The sequence below is a fragment of the Mya arenaria genome, chromosome 4 (assembly GCF_026914265.1).
Source record: "Mya arenaria isolate MELC-2E11 chromosome 4, ASM2691426v1".
Taxonomy (NCBI): Eukaryota; Metazoa; Mollusca; class Bivalvia; order Myida; family Myidae; genus Mya; species Mya arenaria.
In genome coordinates this window covers 34,637,048-34,660,175 of record NC_069125.1, presented here as the reverse complement: position 1 = coordinate 34,660,175, position 23,128 = coordinate 34,637,048, and the positions used below count along the sequence as shown (strand labels likewise).

General features: G+C 35.7%; 2 protein-coding genes across 2 annotated transcripts in view; one reads left to right on the top strand and one right to left on the bottom strand.

The window, feature by feature from the left end:
* The window catches only part of LOC128232079 (U1 small nuclear ribonucleoprotein 70 kDa-like), a 69,161-nt gene that overhangs the window by 19,973 nt on the left and 26,060 nt on the right, over nucleotides 1-23,128 (bottom strand). Inside the window, exon 5 of the mRNA XM_052945427.1 lies at nucleotides 10,026-10,088. Within this exon, the coding sequence (XP_052801387.1) occupies nucleotides 10,026-10,088 (63 nt within the window). The remainder of the gene's footprint in view (nucleotides 1-10,025; nucleotides 10,089-23,128) is intronic.
* LOC128232078 (potassium voltage-gated channel protein Shaker-like) overlaps nucleotides 4,446-23,128 on the top strand; it is a 60,915-nt gene continuing 42,232 nt past the window's right edge. Inside the window, exon 1 of the mRNA XM_052945422.1 lies at nucleotides 4,446-5,370. Within this exon, the coding sequence (XP_052801382.1) occupies nucleotides 5,296-5,370 (75 nt within the window). The 5' untranslated portion in view covers nucleotides 4,446-5,295. The remainder of the gene's footprint in view (nucleotides 5,371-23,128) is intronic.

The window sequence follows — 23,128 nt, the reverse complement described above, 5'->3', positions numbered from 1 at the left end:
AGCTGCCATTGTCAGGACCTAAGCTGCCATTTGGAATATTTGAGTTGCCACTGTTTGGAGTTGAGCAGCCTTGGATGAGCATAAACTTTGGTTGAGCTGCCAATGTCAAGAGTTGAGCATCTACTCACATGCAAGTCTAGCTGATCCTCCTAGAGTTATGGTGCCTCAGTGAATGAAGCCGACGGCAAACTCGAGCAGCCAAGACCTTCAACAGCAAGTAAATCGTAACTGTGGGTTGAGTTGCGCTAGTACAAACAGTTGACAATGCACAATATATCTGGAGTAAAAGCCCTGCCCCAGTATATGAACCCTGGGCGGTCATCAAGCTGGGACATCTGGTCACCTAAAGCGGGTCAACAAGGGGGTCGCCACAGGGGTGGGGGCCAGAAAATTGATAGGTCACTCTCCAGGGGTTCTACAAAGTCCTCTGATGACAATGAGGAGGTTAGTAAAATGATAAAAGGATTTTCTTTTTTAACATTTATTTGTAACTTGGAAGAATCATGTAAGTAGCATTTGGCTCAGTATGTCAGTATTATAATTTACAGTATGTATAAAAATATCATTTTCAGCATTTTTGGAGGTCAGCATAATTATAATACCATTTTTTTATCAATTTAAATAGTTTTGAAAGAATTCAATGGGATGAACAATGAAACAAGTGGTTTTGACAATATCCTTTACATTTATTACGAGAAAGTAAACAACTTACATGAAAGTAAATTTCAAATATCTAGGTTAAAGCACTTCATATTTTTTATGATGACGCCATTGGCTTATGGTATAATTTGAACCTTTTAGTGGGAAAACAAAAAATGACCGCCATTTAGAACACTGACTTTTTGCAATTACAGCCTGGCATCTTCTTGGGCTTTTCTGCAAACTGTTCGGTCTCTCAGAATGTAGCAGCTCTTGTTAACTCGTGATATTTAATGGGCAAAGAAGTGTTTGTTTGTAAGAGTTATTGCCAGTTAACTAATTGTTATAAGAGGCTACCGTAATGAAAACTGTCTACATGACCAGACAGCAAGCATGTTCCTCCTAAGTAAAAGTGTTTTTTTACACAATCATAATGCATCAAAACCTAAAACGAAAATAGCAACCTGCAACCTGTTATCAATGAAATTGATCTCTTCAGACACATGCAAAATACTCTGAAATCAAATCAATCTCAGGTATTTATTGGTATCATTACTTTAAAGGTTGGTATTTCATGATGCAAAGGTATTTAATTTTCTAAATCCTTCAAAAGGATATTGATGTTATTTTTATTTTTTTATCAGCAATTTTTTCTATACAGTAAACATGCAACAAATGCATGGCAACTGCAATTCAAAGGGAGACAACTTTTCATTAGATAATTATCCCACTAATAGATCTATAAGCAATTCTAATCAATCATTTTGGTGGAATGCAGCCTTGTAAGGTTAATGTGGCTTGTTAACTCCTGATTTATCTCTCTGATAGACGGGCCATATCAGCAACTGCCCACTGGGCCAGCTTCTACACAGATACCAGACACAGGCCTCCAAGTTTCTGGTCTATTTCTTGTTAATGATTTTGTGGTTTATCCTTAATTTCTATTTTCACTATATCAGATGGCCTATTAACAGTCTGCCTCAGTGGTTAAATGCCTGCTGGTTTATAAATAATAATATCAAAGACTCTATTAATTATTCTCCAGCTTGAAAGAAGATGATTTGCATCCAACATGATTAATTCAGACAATAAACATTTTAATAGCTTCAGATACATCTGCTTTTATGTTCTATATCATGAAAGAGTCAGCCAAGCATGGTCACTGCCTGATCATAAGTTACTTCATTTCATCATGGCAATATTCAAATGGTTAAATTTGTCATTAAATCATGGCAATATACATTTTGATATTTCATTCTATCTTGGCATTATTTAAATTGATATTTCATTCTATCATTGCAATATTCAAATCTAGCTGAATTGATATATGAACTCGTTATTTCATTTCATCATGGCAATATTGAAATGGATGAACCAATATTTCGGTTTTATCAACACAATATATCAAATACAACATTCAATATTTCAAACAATTACACAACAGAACATGATATTGGTATTTTTGCCATTTCAAGAATTTTGTAGTGATCATTTCCCCCATCTCCTGAAACCAATTAAGCATATCCTGGGCTGGGAAAATAAATGCATCCAACATTATTTGTCTAATAAGCCCCAGGTGCTGACTACAGCTCTGGGTACATGTGCCAAAAACTAACCCTAATAAAATGCATGCAATTCTCCATGGTACTGCTTCTTAACATGTAAAGATTTCTCTCTTTCATCACAACACAGGCAGAGCAAGTGGTAGATTTTTTTGACACTCTAAGATTTCTTATGTAAATATAACTGTATTTCAAGCAGAAAGGCTTTTTCAGGATGCAGATTTAGTTATAAATAACTACTTGAGACAAGGTATTGCTTCACTGATCAGTGCTTAACAGTCATGTTTACAAAGAATTAACATGGTTGTCTCCCTTTGGTCATCTTTTTAACCTTAATAGGGTATATTACTTTCTCATTTCCATGCAATTAGTGGAAACAGTTATTTCTAAATATTCTTGCATTATTTTTATTACCTGTGTCACAACATGTTTTCAGGGCTAGAAATGGTATAATGTTACCATACAACTGTTGTGTGCCACCTATTTACTGGCTTCTAAATGCTCGCAATCAACTATACAACATGTATGATAACTGAAAGGGAAAAGGATGGTTTAATGTGGCCATTAACAACTGTTGTGTGCCACCTACTGAGTTTGTTACCTGATGGAAACTTTCCATCTGATGCAGAAACCCTTCTTGTTTTACACAAATTCAGAACAACGAAGGGAAACAATCCATTGCAATCCTACTCACAACTGTTTTCGATGTGTGCATTAATTGAAACACATGCGCTCAAAGTGATAATACAACAAATAAACAAAGTGCATTTGAAAAAATGCTACCTTTGTAATGAGTGCAGAATTTATGGGGAATTATGTTTAAGGGCAATAACTGTGTAACAACAACTAAAGCCACATTTATTGAACCTCTAAAACTGCATTCAAACACTTAATGCACTTCAAAGGTACAAGGTTACATAATGAATGAATACAAGTAATTTCTTTCAATTAACCATGATCACGTAAAGCCCTCCAGTAGATAAATATACTTTAATGGAAAACAAACAGCACAACAACGCTTGTCTGTTGATTGGGTTTTAGCCAGGGTTGCGGCTGCAGGGACAGGGTGGGTAGGGAGAAAATGGCACATTGATTCGGTCTGTGATGAACTGGAATATTTTGAAATTGATCAAGTGTTAGGAATTGTGTAATATTTGGTGTCAATTTTGTAAGCATTTATAATCATATTATAAGTTTTAATAAAAAAACAAATATTTGAAAGATTTCAGTATTGAATTCTATGAGGGCAGAAGGGTGCACATGTTGGTCTCCATGGGGGCAGAAGGGTGCTACCCAAAAAAAGGACAGGGTGCACTGTTTCCTAACTCTTTAGCTACATGTAAAACACTACTTAATTCACTTGATTAAGATGTATATCGCAAGAAATACTTTAGCCAGAGAAATGAGACTTGCTGAACATAACCATGTTGTCATTGGTATACATTGTATACTAAGTTTTATGTGAATATCTTAACTTATTCCCAACATAGTCTTACAGCAACTTGTGCCAATGACATCAAGAGAATGACAAAACCTTACCATTTGTTTTGCCACTAAAACCAAAGGATCAAAACCATCTGGGATATGAAAGGAAAAACATTCTACATAAAAATATGTTGGTCATGAGTCATTCCCATTATGGGGTGGGCTGTCTATACAGCCATTTTACCTATCGGCATTGACCAGCACATGTCATAAGATTTCAGGTGTCAGAGAAATTGCTGCTAATGTTTGCTCACTGTATTAGATGAAACTCTTCTAATTGGCTGGGACATTCCTTCCTGCTTTTATGAGCAGTGTTCAATATAACTGCTGCCTTTTTATGTTTATTTGCATGAAAGTAGCTGTTCAGCTCTATTTTCCATGGGACTCAAAACATATTAAACAAAAGATCATTTTCGAAGGCAAACTTTGATGAATTAAAGCATCCAGGCATTTCAAATACACCGTCTGGACATTTCACAAAATCTCTTGATTGTCTTTATACATGTTTTGCATAAAGGATTGCAAGCATTAATGCTATGAAGCCTGTTGTTGCAATTTTTCTTAACAATACCATATTCTTTATCGGCTATATGAACAATCTAAGTGTCAAACCCTTCATCAAAAACACTCTCATCTCTCAAACGGGACACCTTTGCATCAAACAGCCCAGTCATACACAGTCGTATGGTAAGTGGAAATGAAATATAAATGCTACGTTTCTCATTACACTACATTCCACCAGGTTTCTGTGAACATGCATGCAAATATTAACGACTGTAGTGACAATAGCATTGCTAACGTAACATTATTTTTCGAATGCACTTATTTCGGCAAGTTGTTCGTCAAGTTGTTTGACTCGCATTTTTTTGCAAAGGTGTCTGAGGGATAGAGCATTTGGACATGCCACTACAAACCTAGGGGCAATGAATGTCTGGTGTCATTTCCTATGCTTGTGCTATGGGATGTAAACAAACCATACTATGGGTGTTGTACTAATTTTGTTTCTATAATGAAGTGTGGATACTATTTATACATCAGAAATATAAGAGGCATTTTCTTAATGCTATTTGTTCTGGCATAAAGGACACACAGCAAGAAATTGTCAATTAGGAAATATCAAATATTATTCGCAGAGGGCACACAAACTTGCTCGGAACAATGGAAATCCTGTGTACCTTCATATAAAAGAAACTGTTTACGGAATCTTTACTTGATACAAATCAATAGAAGACAAATTGTGCCAAAATTTATCAGGGCAACAGACCAAATAGATCATTGTATTCAAGAAACATGTTTTATGTAGCCACAAGCCAAGAAAGGAAAGATTTCTTGACATCAGACATCAATGTGTTTAATCAAACCCAGGTTTGAAGCATGAGATTTGAGAGAGTTTTCAAGTTCTTCGGCAGTTTGAGTTTCATTGACGACATATTCAGGTCTTGGACTATTATGGTGTTCTCCAAATGTTAGTAAACCATTACTAGACAAATATGGATAACAAGCATTAGATAAAGGCAATCGTTGAATAGTCAGTGATTAGAAACATTCAACATTCAAGTCTATATTTACTTAATTAGCCTTACAGCCATTTTTCTAAAATTTGAAATAAATGTGTTGTGTTGCCATGGCGATGCGAATAACCACAAACTTGAACCCAGCGCAAGGAATACAGGAGACCAATCAGGTATGGGCATTGTGGAGGTTTCTGTACATGTAGTCAGTAGATGTGCAATGAAGTATCTGATATAGTCAATTAAGGCATTGTCTTCATGTGATTTTCAGTATTAGTCTTAATAAAATCATCCATCTTGGACAAAGAAGGATGACAACAGAACTAATAGACTAAGGGTTCTGCATACTACTTGTTTCGCTTGCTACAAATGTTAGGTCTTCATATTATGTTCTCTTTCGTTAATTAAAATGATGCAAATGGGAGCGTCACTCCCCGAAGGGGCGCCTTGCCATACCAATAGGAGACTCACTCTACCTTATCACTTGTCAGACATCGTTTGTCAGAGGTGGTCAAAGTAATCCATAGCTAGACTATATAAATTTACAACCATGTGCACTAACTAATTGACAAAATATAATCCCTTTATGTGTTAAATAAATGGCTGAATGACAATGCGGGGGATGGGTACTTAATCAAGCATTTTCTTACCTTTGGCCTTTAGAAAATAAACTACATTTTAGCCAATGAAAATGCAGATAGGCAATCATTAAGTACTTGGCTTAATCATTAATAATTTCAACTTTTGTGAGTGTGTAAAGGTCCTCCTACTTCAACACCTCTGATACACACTCCCTGCGTCAGATTCGCTACACTCTCTCTGCCCATTCTGTATTATTAAAATGTTACTTTATGTCCTCTCACTATAACTCGAGTAACATTTACGCAGCCATCTCCAAAAACGGACTTAAACATCCCTTGTATATGTTTAATGTAATTGTGCCATGCACTTCATGCTCTTAGACCACCTGGCAAGAAAATATCCAAGCATTTGCATCAAAGCACATCATATTATGTGTACCCATCAAACCATGTTTAAGTATTTGTTCGAAAGAAAATCTATTTTGAGTGGAAATACTTGACAGATTGTTTTCTGCACTCGCTCATATATATGATGTGTTATGTCAAGGTGGATTATGGAACAGAAGCTTAACTTTAACCACAAGCTGGTGCAGAATAGTTCATTGTTGTTTGGGCTCTAGCACGAAGTGGGCTCTAGCCTTCATGCCTCGTAACAGGTTTTAGTTTTGAATTTTGAACTACTGAGCTTGTTCCTGTAATTTTCAATAAACTATTGGGAATCAGACCAATGTTCAGACCAAATTTTACTATCGATTTTCAGAGATTGAAAACTGATTGATGATTGATTAGTAATAAGATATTTTTATACCTGTACAAACAATAACTGTTTTGCATATTGGATTTATTATTTTCAAACTTCAAACTGATCTCTAAATCGCTGTTGTAAATATTTTGCAATCATAATCAATCATCTGAACAACACTTTGCAGAATCCTAGGTAAGAATTTTCACATAATTCTGACTTCTGGAATGAAACCAAGGCTGTCAAAATACATTAATAGCAATCTTAAAAAGGAAGAAAAAAGCTATGAATATACATGTCCAGGGAAATCCAATAGGATATCCAATTCAGTAGACCAATCTTTTTCCAATTTCTCCTTAAATGTGTGGCAAGCTTGAAAACTAAATAATTTATAAGTTTCAGTTTCTAAGAAAATCTGATACAACAACATCAAAAACCAATAATTTAAAAGATAAAATTGTTTTGAAAATACCATGTTGTACATCAAACATCTTTAAGTGCATGACATCTTGGCTGGTGCCACAGAAGACACTGCACTATGAACACTGATATGATACCACTTCCCCGACTTGTAAACAATTTACCACAGACAACCCCTGTAATTATGAATTATTAACATGTTGATGGCTCCTATGTTGAACACCAAACATCTTGCCATAAATAACCTGTTTGCTTTCCATGTATTGTTCAAGCATCGTTAGATTACTCTAGCTCTGACAGCTTGGTGATCATGACAAAATTCTTTCTCTTCTTTTTTTGCGGGAATTGGGGTGAGGGGCAAAGGTGATGATGTTATTATGGTCATATATAACCTGTTTGATTCATACACATGTATTCTCTAAGCATGGTTAGGCTACTATCAACCCTCTCTCAGCTTGGTGATCTTGACAAAATTATTTCTTCTTTTTTTGGCAAGGGATGGGGGGCAGGGGTGATGATGCTTTAGAAGGGTACTGCACCCAATTAACTTTTTTGGTAACACCCTTCTTGCCTCAAAGAGACCAGCATGCCATCCTAGAATATAATTCTTCAGACTGTCAAATATTTCTATTGTTTTAGTTAAATAAAATGATTTTATCGACTCTCGATAAATTCTATTCAATACGTTACTTTATATATTTTTTGTAAAAAAAACAACCCTCTCAATAACCAAATTCTATTAAACTCTGAAGCAAGCAAATTTGGTTTGAAATCAATACTACTTCCAAAAGAAGAAATTCAGCCATGTAAGCAATACATGTAGTACCCAAGCAGAAAATATAAATGAGCTGTCAAAAATCAAGGCATGAGGCTGTTGGAACATTAATAAAGATGTACCCCTACTGCCAGAGTGATGTTGGGGGAAAGTAATGGCTAGCCAACAGGTTAACACCATGATGACATGTTTCTGGCAAGACCTCTGACACCTGACATTATCCCAATGAATCCCTAAAGCATACAGTACATATACGGTTCGGCACCATCGGGCTTGAACTCATGAATTTAATTAAAATTGATCCCGTGGTCATGTTAATACTGGGCAGTTTTGCTACACCAAATTCTGACAGATGTTAGTGAGTCACAAATTCTGACAGACTGCAGCTGCCCTAAATTCCGACTTTGCTACCCTAAATTCTGACTTTGCTGCCCTAAATTCTGACTTCGCTGCCCTAAATTATGTATGACATTGCTACCCAAATTCTGACATAGCTGTCCAAAATTCATGCTACCCTAAATTATGACAAAGCTGTCCAAAAAAATTAAGCCAGTTTGCTAACATAAATTTGGACAAAGCTGCCCTAAATTATGTAAGACATTACTACTCTAATTTCTGACAAAGCTGCCTTTAATTCTGTGTGACAAAACATAGCTACCCTAAATTCTGGCAAAGCTGCTTTAAATTATGTAAGACAATTTACTACTCTTAATTCTGACAGAGCTGCCCTTAATTTTGTATGACAAAGCTACCCTTAATTCGGAAAAAGCTGTCCAAAACACTGAAAGAAATTGCTACACTAAATTCGAACAAAGCTGTGCTAAAGATGTCCTGAGGCTGAAACCACTAGCAAGCCAACAGGGTAACATTATCCTGACAAGCTTCTGGCATCTGTCCTGACATGTGACTTTATCCTAATATATATATATCCCAATGCAGCCATGCAAGTTTTATGGTTCTGCACTGTTTGACATGAACACTTTGTCTCATAATAACTTCTTCATTGTCTTGGACTTTCTGAAAATCTCCCCCACAGCAGTGTTAAATATGAAGGAATTTAGTACACTCTAAGTCTCTTATAAGACATTGCTTATAGAAAACTGTCACAGACATTTGGGATACATTTTCTGCATACATTTTCTGGACAAATGCATACAGAGGAAACAACATGAAGTTCAAGTATGAATTTGTTCCATATCTTGTCTGGCTAAACATGATACAACCACTGTTCTTTATGGCAAAATGTAGGGAAAGGTCATTACGAGAAACAACTAAAACACCAACACACTTATATACAATTATTGAAAATTATGAGCAAATGATGTGACAATTTCCAGTGAACATTAAAGGCTATTAGTCTGAATGACATCACCACTGACATTTCAGGTTAGAAAATTACACCATTGTTTTATCACAATTATCTGCAACAGGTATTTGAACTTTAATCAAACTCTGCCCCATTATAATCGTACATTTTGATCTACATTCCAATAAGAGTTAATTATGTTCACAGTGGAGATCATTATAAAACTGTGAGAGTTCTTAGTTCAAACACTTAGAAGTACAAAATGCTTTTTCAAGAAGTGCAAATAACTTTTTATGTATTGAGCAGAAAAAGTAGAACAATTCAAGAATTTAGCTGCTATAATGTTATGTATATAGCGTGCATTAAATAACCCAATCAGCTTTCATCTAAGTTTCATATCAGCCAAACATATTTTTAGTCGTTAGGTTAGCGCAGTGGTAAGCGCACTAGCTTAGCCCAAGGCATCCTGGTTTGATTCTCGGCCTTGGCTCAAGTGGGTTTGGTTTGTGGTCACCAAGCCACAACATGAAAACACACTCCCTCATATAATAGACAGTTTCCATCAAACAGCAGTGGTCAGAATTACTTCAAGCCCCTAGCTCTGCGCAGCATAGTAAAATGCTTTTGGGCTTGCTCAAATTTTATAAAGCAGGGCATGTTAAAAAAACAATTGATGCCAGAACTAGTAGTTAAAGAATATAGGGCAATTCAAAAGTACTAATTTCAATGATTATAAGTCCAATATCGATATCATAACTATGTATATAACCATTCTTTCAGCAGCTAAAGCAGTGGAAAAGATGTTCACATTTGTCTAAGGTGGTCGTAGATTCAAGTCCAATCAGGCGGAATTCTTTTCTTGACCTCACAAAATGGACACCATGCAGTGCTGGTTTCTATTCAGGAAACAGACTCAAGCAAATAAATTCATACCAGATATTGCTGTATTCACATATGCTAAATAAAATTACTAGTATCAACTATAAACATCTAAAAATACTCACTTTTCTGATAGGGCCGTATACCTCAAACTCTCTTCTGATCTTGGACTCGCTTGTGTCATAGTTCTGAAAAAGAAAAGGCTATATAAGGCAAAAGGGCAACAACTCATGCTGGCATGAAGCATGAAGTTTACGGGCAATAATCATTATCATAGGTAACAACAATTCAGTCAAGTATTATTTATTCTTTTATTGCATATTTTTATATGATAATATAATAATAAAAAGAATATTCCCCATCTGAGACTAATTCTGCGAAACATGTTAACAATGTCACGCAATATTTCTTAAGAGTACTTGCATGCTGATATCAAGGTACAGAATACAACTTTTGACATACAATGATTGTAAAAAGTCAGCCTCTGTTTATGTGGATATGTTTCAATTCAGAGCTCTCTACAGAGCACTTTCATATTAAATGTCCTCATATAACCATACAAATTTGATTACAACTCCTTTGAGGGCCATAAATGTTTAAGATTACCAAAACAATACATTCATAAGGACACGGAACTGTCACAAAACAAGCCACCAATCAGCCATTCAGTATACAAGAGTTCTAGAATGGAGTCGTTGATAAAATCTTCTCCAGCTTCATTTAAGCATGGAGGTGGGAAAGCTCTCAGAAGAGCAAGATTAAGGTTATAAGGAGATGACAATGGCAGTACAGATGCACCTAGATTCTGGAAATAATCATGGCTCTTATTCTATATATCCGGCCATCAAGCCAGCTGCCGGTATTGTATTCTGGCAAGTGACATAGACATTTACATCGCAATCCATCAAACGATCTCTATCTACTGGGATATATTATTAAGTTATGATTAGCATTCTGTACTGTAAACGTTTCACTATAGAGAACGCAGATTATTTATCCAGGACTTCGGCTTATTAGTAATAACAATTGCACTAATATATTTTATGTTGACATTTTGCAAAAAAGGTCTCATTTGATCATCAGAAGCATTTTAGTTACAAAAAAACAGAATTATTAATAATATCGACCAACATGAAGTATCCTGAGTACTCATTGTGATGCAGAAACAATTTTCTGACCCTGGGGAAAAACAAAATAAGTCAGTGTTAACTTTTACTGAAAGAATTCACTGGTGAATTGCTTTTAATCGAATGAAAAATAATTTTACTTTGGTCCAACGCAGCCAGCTTTGGTAAGCAGCAACAAAGCATTATGTTTAAAAAATCAGCATATCTCAGGACAAAAATATCTTGAGACAGGATTCAGTTATTTCATTTAGTGATATTGATTAGATTTTGCTCTTAACTTAAAGTAAAATCTATGATTTTATTGAATATGGCCATGTCCTTCCTGGAGGTCTATGGTAAATACACATTAATGTCATGCAAATTTACAGGAATGTCTGCGCGCTGCAAGATCGATGCATGATGTGGAGGACACTTGATTGCCTTAAGAACAAAACCGCCTTAAGACATGCAAGAAAACCCAATAGATGTTTGTCGCGATGTTGAAATAAAACGTGACAAGTGGGTTGATTATTCATCTTGCATAAAATTCCAGAACAAAAACGCTACTATCAATATTCAAGGGATCTCTACAGAAACGTCTTGAACAGATATTTACTTTAAACATTCATTTGCGGCAGGTTTAAAACTCCGGCTACTCATGAATGTCAGAAAATTGACATAAAAAAAATGTATTTCAAAGAAATCGTGTAACATTCCATGCTGATTGCGAAACCAAACAACTAAATATCATCGGATCACGCAGGCTTAACATTTGAAATTGTGCAGAACATTCATTCTTATTGCAGCCAAGTTTTATAAATATTATTAGAACTTGACGTTAACCCTAAAAATGCTAACAGGGGAGCAATACTTAAATCTTTCCTTTCAATACCGCTGATAAAAGTTTTTTAACCATTATTCTTCAAAGTTAATCCAAACAACATTTTCTTGAAAGAAACCAGGCTCTCTGTTCAATAACAAATCTGTTTCTATTAAAGCAGAATACGACCAACATCAGCTTGTCCAATTCCTTTCCATTACCAAGGGGGGCAATTTTTTCTAGATACAAATTATTTAGCCAGTGACAGGACAAGCTACAAATTCATGACTCCTGAGGGTGATGCCTAGTTGTAAAGGTATGGGTGTCTGCCTTGTGACTCCCTAAGTGTTGTGGGTTTGGTTTCCACAAGGGGTAATATCTCATGGCTTAAAAAGGGCGCCAGTACAGCCATGCACTCAGCAGGGCGAGCGTTTACAAAACAAAAGCAAACTATTTTGTTTCATTTCACTGCTGCAATGCAGCGCTTACATTGTAAGTAGGAAACCAAACAGCAAACACTCGCCGCAAACCCGTTGACTGTCAGCGCATGGCTGGTTTTGACTAATGTTTATCAGTATAAACCAACAAAGATATCAAGGTTTACAATTTTAAATGAATTCTACTTTTTCTTTGAATGAAGAAGACAAGTTTAAAGTCAGCTAGAATTCTGTGACTTTTGTATGGGCATTTTATTGCAGTATGTTCGCAAACACTACAATTTAAATAATAACAACGTAACACTCCACTATTTAATTCACCTTTTATCAGTATTGTACATCATTTTATATTATAATAAAGACTTAAGGCCATCCTTAAAAACAATTAGATATCATATATGTTAAGGTTTCCATGGCAACTGAGATAACTTTTTCTGAAATAAAAACCTGAAATCAATTCAGAACATATTTAATTCTTGTTTCTATATAAAGTTAAAGGTACATCACGCTAAGCCTATACATGCTACAGGTTCTTTAATTCACATTAAGACGCACTTTTAAGTAACATAAAATTGTCTAAGTTTATTTTGCAAGCATTTCAATGCACTCTTGCGATTTTTCCGAAATGATGTTACATTCCCATAGTTTGACAGGGCTTTTTCAGCCTATTTGGGAAAAAGACCCTAGACATTTTGGGAAATTTTGCGCCGTGAAAATGCCGAAATTGGGAAATTTTACTGTTAAAAGAAAAAGCTGTCTAGTCTCCTGCGGTTTAGGAAATGATTTATTATAAGTTTATTTTCCCCTTAAAAGACAAAAAAATATCAATCCTTGGGGTGTAAATATCTGTTGCAATAAATCATGACAGTTAATACTTCATACTGATCTCTGAATGTGATGAAAATCAATTATTTCCAAGTTCAATTATCAAAAAAAACTTCACATTACATAATTTATTAGGGTGTTGAACCAGTACAGGTAAAAAGAAAAAAAGAAACAAGAGATGTTTGTCAAACATTATGCCCCCTGAGCGCCAAGTTGCCAGAAATATTTGGACAATTGAATGAAATATGCATGGACTGAAATGACAGCTGATTTGTCATTGGATGCATATGAGGCAGGTCATCTACTGGTCATACCTAATCTTCATGTCAAGTTTGATGACCATAGGTCCGGGAATTGTTGAGTTATCACTCGGACAAGCTTTGGTCTTCCAACAGACCGACCGACATGTGCAAAGCAATTATATAACCCCTCTGCTTCGAAGGGGGGCATAATTAAACTAGATGTTCACTGAAAACTGATACTTCAACTCATGCATTTAGTGACATATAAATTTCTACTGTCTACTATATAAGAAAATAAAATATGGACAATCAGAAAACCTTTTTTCAGCTTACAGTCACACTGACCTTGACCTTTGACCCACTGACCTCAAAATCAATAGGGTTCATCTGCTGGTCATGACCAATAAGCTTACCTAGTATGAGGTCCCTGGGTCAAAGCGTTCTCAAGTTATTGATCGGAAACCGTTTTTCATGTTAAGGTCACACTGACCTTGACCTTTGACCCACTGACCTCAAAATCAATAGGGTTCATCTGCTGGTCATGACCAATACACCTACCAAGTATGAGGTTCCTGGGTCAAAGCGTTCTCAAGTTATTGATCGGAAACCGTTTTTCATGTAAAGGTCACACTGACCTTGACCTTTGACCCACTGACCTCAAAATCAATAGGGTTCATCTGCTGGTGATGACCAATACACATACCAAGTATGAGGTTCCTGGGTCAAAGCGTTCTCAAGTTATTGATCGGAAACCGTTTTTCATGTAAAGGTCACACTGACCTTGACCTTTGACCCACTGACCTCAAAATCAATAGGGTTCATCTGCTGGTGATGACCAATACACATACCAAGTATGAGGTCCCTCGGTCAAAGCGTTCTCAAGTTATTGATCGGAAACCATTTGGTATTCCGACCGACCGACAGACAGACAGACAGACAGACAGACCGACCGACATGTGCAAAACAATATACCCCACTTTTTTCAAAAGGGGGCATAAAAAATATTGGACTGGGATTTTTTTCTGAAGATTGTGAAAAATATCTTATATTTTAATTGCTTTGGGAATAGGTACTATAGAAAAAGCCCTGAACTGGTAATGAAAAGCTTCCAAGAGGCCTCTTTCATCTAGTTATTTACCATTCTATTCCTGAATATAAACAAATGAACTCACCAATGCAACTAGCCACCCTTGAAAGCTTTATTATGTTCATCTAAATCAGAAAAAGACTTGTCAAGCTATTTAAAGCATAACAATTTATTACAAAAGTCAAGATATGCCATGAATAATTCCAGATCTATTCCGAGCTGGTACTATGTAATGTACAGCAGCATTTCTCATACATCATGCGTAGAATGCAGCACAAAAAAAAAATCTAAGGTGACTATAAATTAATTGCTTGATTTCCATCCCTGCCCGCCCCCTTGTTTTTCCGCCGTCCTAAACTTTATTGACTTTAATAAAAATGTTGAGATAAGGCCTGTATTTGTGTATCTGTCCAGTACTAAGTTTATTCATACCTACTGTGTCAAATTATTATTGTATAACATTCACATGTAAAACTAATAGTTACTGTAGTGTTCGGGGTTCATCTAGAAACACATGTTTATGGTCCCTTAAGCAATAAGAAAGAACATGAACACATATTCAATGGTAAAACAGTCATTTTAAAAAAGAAAATGCATCAATCGTAATAAATAGTTTCAGAGTACTTAACCCTTTGCATGCTGGGTAAATTGTCGTCTGCTCAAAAATGTCGTCTGCTTTATTCTAAATTTCTTTCAATTTACTTAAAACTTTGGGGATATATTGACTGAGTGGCAAACAGCTTGGAACCTGACCAGGCGCCGAGTTACTCGGTGCCTGGTCTGGTTCCAAGCTGTTTGCAAAGCCTTTAAAATCGCCATCAGCAGCCTAAGGGTTAAAAGACTTGTATATTACAACCAACGCATGTATTGCCTCATTATTTTCTTTGAGTGCCAATGATTTATTTCTCTTAGAGAAAACTTAAGAACGAATCCAACAGTATGCCAAAGTGGATTATCCTCTCATTCAATTTTGATTATCCTTGCATAGTTTTACATGAATACGTTAACTAACATTTTAAAAGTATTTAACGGCCAGATTTAATGAGAAACGCCATGTATACATCAAAATAATGCATCTTTTTAACTTTGTTTGACATGCACATGCATCATTTCAAATTACCTCATCTGAATCAGTTATACACCCTGGAAATATTTTTTATGAGATAATCGTGCAATTTAAATCTTCCATGGCCACAGTCCTTTAAAATTCATAAAAAAAAATAAAAAAATCAATTACACAAATTATTTGAATTTCTACATATTGTGTATGTGGTATTGTGCTATATTGTAAAACCTTTGTCTGTCTGTATTTTTGGCTGTGAATGGAGTGCCACTTAACATGTGTACCAAGTTTCATTTGAATATCTTGGAAGTTTTCTGAGTAATGGCAAAGGTTTAAGATTTTGAATGCCAACAATGACACAGCCTGGTGCCAAGGCAATCACAATACCCATTTTGAATAAAAGACAAGCTTTAATAACAGTTGTATCTACACAACAAAGCTACCCAAATAAATAATCAACAGTTGATCAATGTAACCTTTATTTCATGAAGCACTGGCTTATTGTGGGCAACATAACAAGTTACTTGGAATATAGTCATTACCCTTTGTATCTGTTTATGGAAATAAACAAGAGTAATAAAGCAACTCTCAGCTTACAAAATCGCCCCGCCGCCATAAAATAACGACAACTTGCAGACCTGAAGGGAGATTTTGGGTTTATGCAGCCACAAAAAGATTATGGGAAAATAAACAAGGGTTAAACGCTAATGACATTAGCCTTCTTTAGTGAGGAGTGGTGGAAAATCTGAAAACAACAACAACGAGCCAATATTGTAAAGAACATTCAACGACGAGTGCATGACCTCTTGAGTACATTTGTGACAGCAAAAGTACACAATATGTTAATATTACACAAGTTATTGGAATATTTCTAAAAAAAAGTTGAAATAATCATATATTTCATAATTTGTCTGGTGCAAAGCTGGTTTGGAATATTGGACTGTGTCCTACGTCTCTCTTATGTTTTTGTGTCCCATAGTCAGGGGCTCTAACATCTGTGAGATTGGGCGTGAAAAATTGGGAGACAAATCCTGGACATGAACCAAAAGCAAATTATGCCTATTGCCAATAAGACTTTGGAAAGAGATTTGAAAAACCAACATATTTTTGTCTTTATATATATAGATCTTCAAATATCTACAGAAACTTTCCTCGAAAAATTGTGCCAAATGTATCCACTTGAAAAACTGCAAAAAAGTGCCAAGATATATACAAACAAAGTGTTTAGAAAGTATACTATCATTCAGACTAAATTGTGTATGTCTCAATCAATGTTGTTCGGATCAAGACCAAACTATTATGGTGTCTTTGACGTGCAGAACTTGGCACGAGGTGTTTAGCAACAGTACAACTCAATGCTGGAAACTGCCTAGTCCATCGATCATTCAGTAATTAAAGCTCACACAACATGCTATCAATATAGAGTACTAGGGAAAAAAAAACAGGGGAAAAAAAAAACGCTACTCAGATCTATACCCACGAGCACAAGGGAATTAAGCACAAAACATTTTAATTACATCAAAGAATGGCAATAAAAATACATGTCATATTCCAATCAGTCACTTCAGTTATGTCTCAAACAATAACTTCCAGCTTGGGAACGCGTAGGATGAGCAGGACAAAAACAGGAAATAAAGCAAATGTATAGCTGTTCTGGGGGTGCCTCGGAAAAACCTAAATAATAATATGTCCTGGGATGATCATTCACAGGGAAAAAAAGGAAGCCAGTATGATGTATACATTAATGTAAAATAGTCTTCAGGTGTTTTAATGAGGTATATAGTCCTTTAGGATTGCAATGGGGGGAGATTATTTTCTGGAATTAATAAATCTCAACAGTGCCATGCAGGCATTTACGTCAATATATATATCATAATTTCAAAAAACATAAGACTCGGAATGATAAAACCATGAACACAAATAGTGCTGCTGAATTTTCAGTATTTCCCTGAAATATTCAAACTTTTAATCTTCAGCTTATTATTCCATTGTTTCACTTGATGAACACCCCCTAAAACATCAAATCCCATTAAGATAGCAAGACTGTTAGTATAAGTGCTTCAATTAACTTCCTTCTCTAGTCTGTTGATCGATCATGATAATTTTGTTTTGTGCATATATCACTTGCCTTCTTTCATGTATTATTGCCGTAGTTCATTAATCCTTTATTTGATTGTACTCAAACTTTGTATAGTGTCTTAAATTTGAATAAGTTATGTTGAAATAAATATTTTTTTCAACGAAATGTGTAATTTAAATTGGAATCTGGCTGTCTTCTTTCTCAAATAATTATCTAGTGATATTATACTTTTTCAAATAATCATTTAGTAATTTCATACTCTTTTTTCATTTTGTTTTGTTTTCGTTGGGATTTTTTCCACCAAACCAAAAAAGCATAAACCATCTTGCGAAAATGTGTGCCAATTCAGTGCCAGTAGGTCTCAGTCTTATTCAGTCTTTGCAGACAAGCATAATAAAAAGTCCAGTATGACGTACAGGCAATAACATGCAGTTCCGAGGGTTTCCAGACATTCTTTAAGTCAATTAACAACCTACCACAAATCTACCTGTTAGGCTCTTATAATACAACATCATGTCTTTCTGCACAATTAAAAAAAGGTCATGATTATATGGTTAATGATCGACAATGTTGCACCAATCCCAAGAATTTGAATAAAATTATTTGTTTTTGTACTGTTATAAATGGGTTGTTAATGAGTAATCAACAGTGCACCTATCCTCAGAAAAGAATGAATATAATGATATTTTCCGCCACATGAATTAAATGTAATCAACTTTGCACAAGCTTTATATCCTCAGAAAAGTCTGCATCAAATTATTAATTTTGTTCTGTGACAAGAATGTGACTGTATAGCCTAGTGTAATCAACTCTGCACCTATCCCCAGAAAAGTTTGAATTAAATTCAATTTTACCCCTACTGTTTCAATATCTGGAAAGAGTGCCAATAGATTTCCCATGTGTCTGTTAATATCTTACTGAACAGAGCAACAATTCCAATATTATTAAATTATGACAGACTTAGTCCCATATAAACTGTTTGAAACACAAAATGATCGAACAGTTTAATTTGATTCTTTTCTCTTCAATTTTGTTCAGCAATATGAAATATGGAATTTCTCATAATGTAATTGTCTCACTCTGTATGGGAGTTGAGCCCAAGATGCACTTAAGATGGAAAATTCTACTTGTTCAGCTTTTTGCAATATTCAAAACCATTGGTAATTTCAATGGCCATAAATATCAACATGGCCTCTTTCAAGACCTGATAACATATAACTTGTGTTTCTTGCAGGGGGGGGGGGGGGGGGGGGGGGGGGGGGGGGGGGGGGGGGGGGGGGGTCAATCACATCCCTGATTAAAACATGACAGAAATTAACAGATTTTATTTAGGAAATTAGGCGGGTGAAAATGCTAAAGTTACCGGCTCCCGGCCCATTTTTACACCCCAGTTCTTGGAATATAACTTCTGGGTTCAGCCAGTGCACAAGACATAGTGACATTGTTGCACTATATTAGCTTACCATTAATATCAAGGAACATATTATTAGTGTCAACTGAACAAAAAATGATATCTTCATACTTATCAGATAATTTGCGCTCCAAAAGATTGCTCTCCTGGATTGGTACTCAGCTTTATCAAAACATGAGCAACTTTTATCATCAACGCTCTGTTCTTTTCAAAAAAGGGCCATAACTCTACATTTATTAAGGCATGAGTTATGAGCCTTGCTTTACAAGCGTTTTAATTATCTCTAGCAAATAGTGTATCAAGGTTTATTGAAATATCTTGAAAATTTTTTATATATTTTCATGGTCAATGTTCAAGTTTTTCCCCGACAATATCAACAACCCCATGGCTTAGAATATAATGACAATACCGAAACATTTTTTTTTGAAAAAACAGACCAACTAATAAGTTATGGCAAGTACTTTCACGTTTATTGTCTGTAAATTAGGACTGTATTATATGTACATATGTGACCCAGCAAGCCCTGGTCAACTTCTTGTGTTCCCTCTGCAATAGTCCCATAATTCGGTCCTCAATCTAGAAAGCTATAATGGCCGGAGACATTATTTCTGACACTGGCTTCACTAAATTGTTACATGCTGATATCATATATCAGGTCCTTACAGGGATACAAATTGATCCTGTCTTCTATTCCAGGCTCCTGATAATCTCATTTTTCATACTTAATGCCAGCAATAACAACCCGATAATATGGAAGTTCTTAGGTACTGGAAAGGCTTTGCTCACCTTCCTGGTCACATTGCACCAGCCTATTGTTTAACAACTCCAAGTCTGACACTGAACTATAAGTGACACTGCACCAGTCTATCAAAATACTGCACCCAGACTGACTCCTTACTGTAAGTGACACGGCACCAGTCTATCAAAATACTGCACCCAGAATGACATCAAACTATAAGTCACATTGCACCAGTCTATAACAATATATTGCAACAAAACTTTCACCTAAAGTCTATAACAATATATTGCAACAAAACTTTCACCTAACTATAAGTGACACTGCACCAGTGTATCAAAATACTGCACCCAGACTGACTCCTTACTGTAAGTGACATGGCACCAGTCTATAACAATATAATGCAACAAAACTGTCACCTAACTATAAGTCACACTGCACCAGTCTATAACAATATATTGCAACAAAACTTTCACATTACTATGTGTCACACTGCACCAGTCTATAACAATATTTTGCAACAAAACTGACACCTAACTAGAAGTCATTCTGCACCAGTCTATAACAATATATTGCAACAAAACTGACACCTAGCTATAAGTCACATTGCACCAGTCTATAACAATATATTGCAACAAAACTGACACCTAACTATAAGTCACACTGCACCAGTGTATCAAAATACTGCACCCAGAATGACATCTAACTATAAGTCACATTGCACCAGTCTATAACAATATATTGCAACCAAACTGACACCTAACTATAAGTCACACTGCACCAGTCTATAACAATATATTGCAACCAAACTGACATCTAACTATAAGTCACATTGCACCAGTCTATAACAATATATTGCAACCAAACTGACATCTAACTATAAGTCACATTGCACCAGTCTATAACAATATATTGCAACAAAACTGACACCTAACTATAAGTCACACTGCACCAGTCTATAACAATATATTGCAACCAAACTGACACCTTACTATAAGTCACACTGCACCAGTCTTTAACAATATATTGCAACAAAACTGCACCTAACTTAAGTCACACTGCACCAGTCTATAACAATATATTGCAAAAAAAACTGTCACCTTACTTAAAGTCACATTATCAGGGGGGTTGATCTCTTAATCGCCAAAAAAAAAAATGTCTCGTGTGTGACAATTTTGTTGGTAAAAGGCATTCATAACTTGCAATGAATGCTTAAATACAAATTATCACATTGCAGTTTTATAGGTTAACATTTACGCAAACATGCGTTCACAGCTGGATATATACATGGGTCAAGTTGTACGCAGTCTATGTTGGATTACCCATTCAATGCATTGTTCGAACTTGCATAAATATTAGTTCAAGGAATCAGAAAACGCTTGGAAGGAATCCAAGGTGTTTACATAAATAACAGACCAAGCCATCATACTGAAAATAGTTCCATTTATAGAGGCAGGGGACTTAGTGCAGGACTTTAACACCTTCTATTCCAATATTGAATTAAAACCCTCTTGCACTTTAGCCCTCGACTGACTCCATATTGAGGCAGGAGAGTTAAAACAATCTAAATGTCATTCAATTTACAGGAATTTACTACTTTTTTGCTTTCACTACAACTACTACTCAAAAATGTATTCATTTACATAAAATCATATTAGAAATACTATTTAGAAAGCCACGAGTAAATATTTTCAGCATTGTCCCCCTAGAGAACCACTTGACTTCAATTAAAGTACATGGTAAACCAAATTGAATATGGCTTTTTTCTCAGCAAGTCTCACAATTTCATAAAATCATTTGGCAATTTAGGAACCATCCAAGACTGATGACAGTGAAAGGATTACGAGACATCATGAATAATTGAGTACAAATATCGAAATTCATTTCACCGATGACACAAGATTATGCTACGTCTCATTGCAACAAGTGCAGTTCATGAAATACAACGAGGTAGCGACAAGCCATTTAAGTATTGCTAGGATTGATTTACCCTAAGGCTGCTGATGGCGATTTTAAAGGCTTTGCAAACAGCTTGGAACCAGACCAGACGCCGAGTTACTCGGCGTCTGGTCTGGTTCCAAGCTGTTTGCCACTCAGTCAATATATCCCCAAAGTTTTAAGTAAATTGAAAGAAATTTAGAATAAACCAGACGACATTTTTGAGCAGACGACAATTTACCCAGCATGCAAAGGGTTAAAATGACATTAGAATAACTATTGAAGACTGGGTTTTAACGATCTACCTGGGCAACAGATGTCCCCTGCTCTTAGAGCGATATCAAGGCCAATGCTAATTGTCCTGACCATAATAACTGGCAATCTACACGTAAAAACCACAGGGACCTTGAAGACGTTGCAACTTAAGCCCCGATAATAACAGGCACACTGCATCTTGGAGCAACTCTTTGGAACAGCAGGCATCTTTAAGACACAGCTTAAGACGGAGTTAAGCCTTCTGTCATTTGTGTGTGGACACTTACCCAAAGGTCTAATATCGATGTCAAGTCCATTATGAGGAAATCGTTTCTCTTTCTATCTTGAGGGATTATCGTAACAGAGGTCGCTGGCTATAAATATTATGAGAATGTTTCTCCCAGAAAAGCTGGCTGGATTTTAAACAAAAATTGTTTAATATTTATATGTATATATAAACAGACACCGGTCGGCACAGTGCTTGATGCCAACATTGTATGAATAATAATAAAACTCTTCTGAAAATCAAATAAAAACTGAAACAGAAGCCTAGAAATACAGCTTTGACCAGTCAATGTAAACTTGACAAACAATGATAGTATCAAAACAAGGAATTATCGTAAAGCAAAAATATGCTTTTGATGTGGGTGGATGTCAATAACGCAAATATGGATTGTCGATAGGAGTGGAATTAAAGTGGAGTGGACTGCTGGTATTGTGACATAATTTTATCATCAACGTGGAAATTCTCTGGAATACAGATATTGGTATAAATACTTGACGAACAAATTGGAATAAGAAAAAGAACAATTACAATTAGAGGACATGCAATTAGCGCTATCTAGAAACTCGTTTCATGTCACTCTCCGTGCCAGCCAGCAATACGTGACACGTCAACCACTATAGTGAGTTGATTACACACAAATGATAGGCACTTGCACGTTCTCAGGTTGACAAAAATAAACAGACTGGATTTCATTGGATAGAAAGGGAGCGTCCAAACAGATTTTTACAAGAGACAGAAAGGAGGCTGTGTGGAAATATCATCATTGAAAATTGGCTAAAATTCACAGTGGTCAGAAAACATCACTATGTGAATTGTTCATGAACAAAAAATTGCTAGTACGGAAGTTGAAAAGGGACACAATGTGGAATTATCACCATCATCATCAAAGTCTTTGCATAAACTAAAGGAAGTCTCTGACACAATGTAGGAATTCTCTCAGAC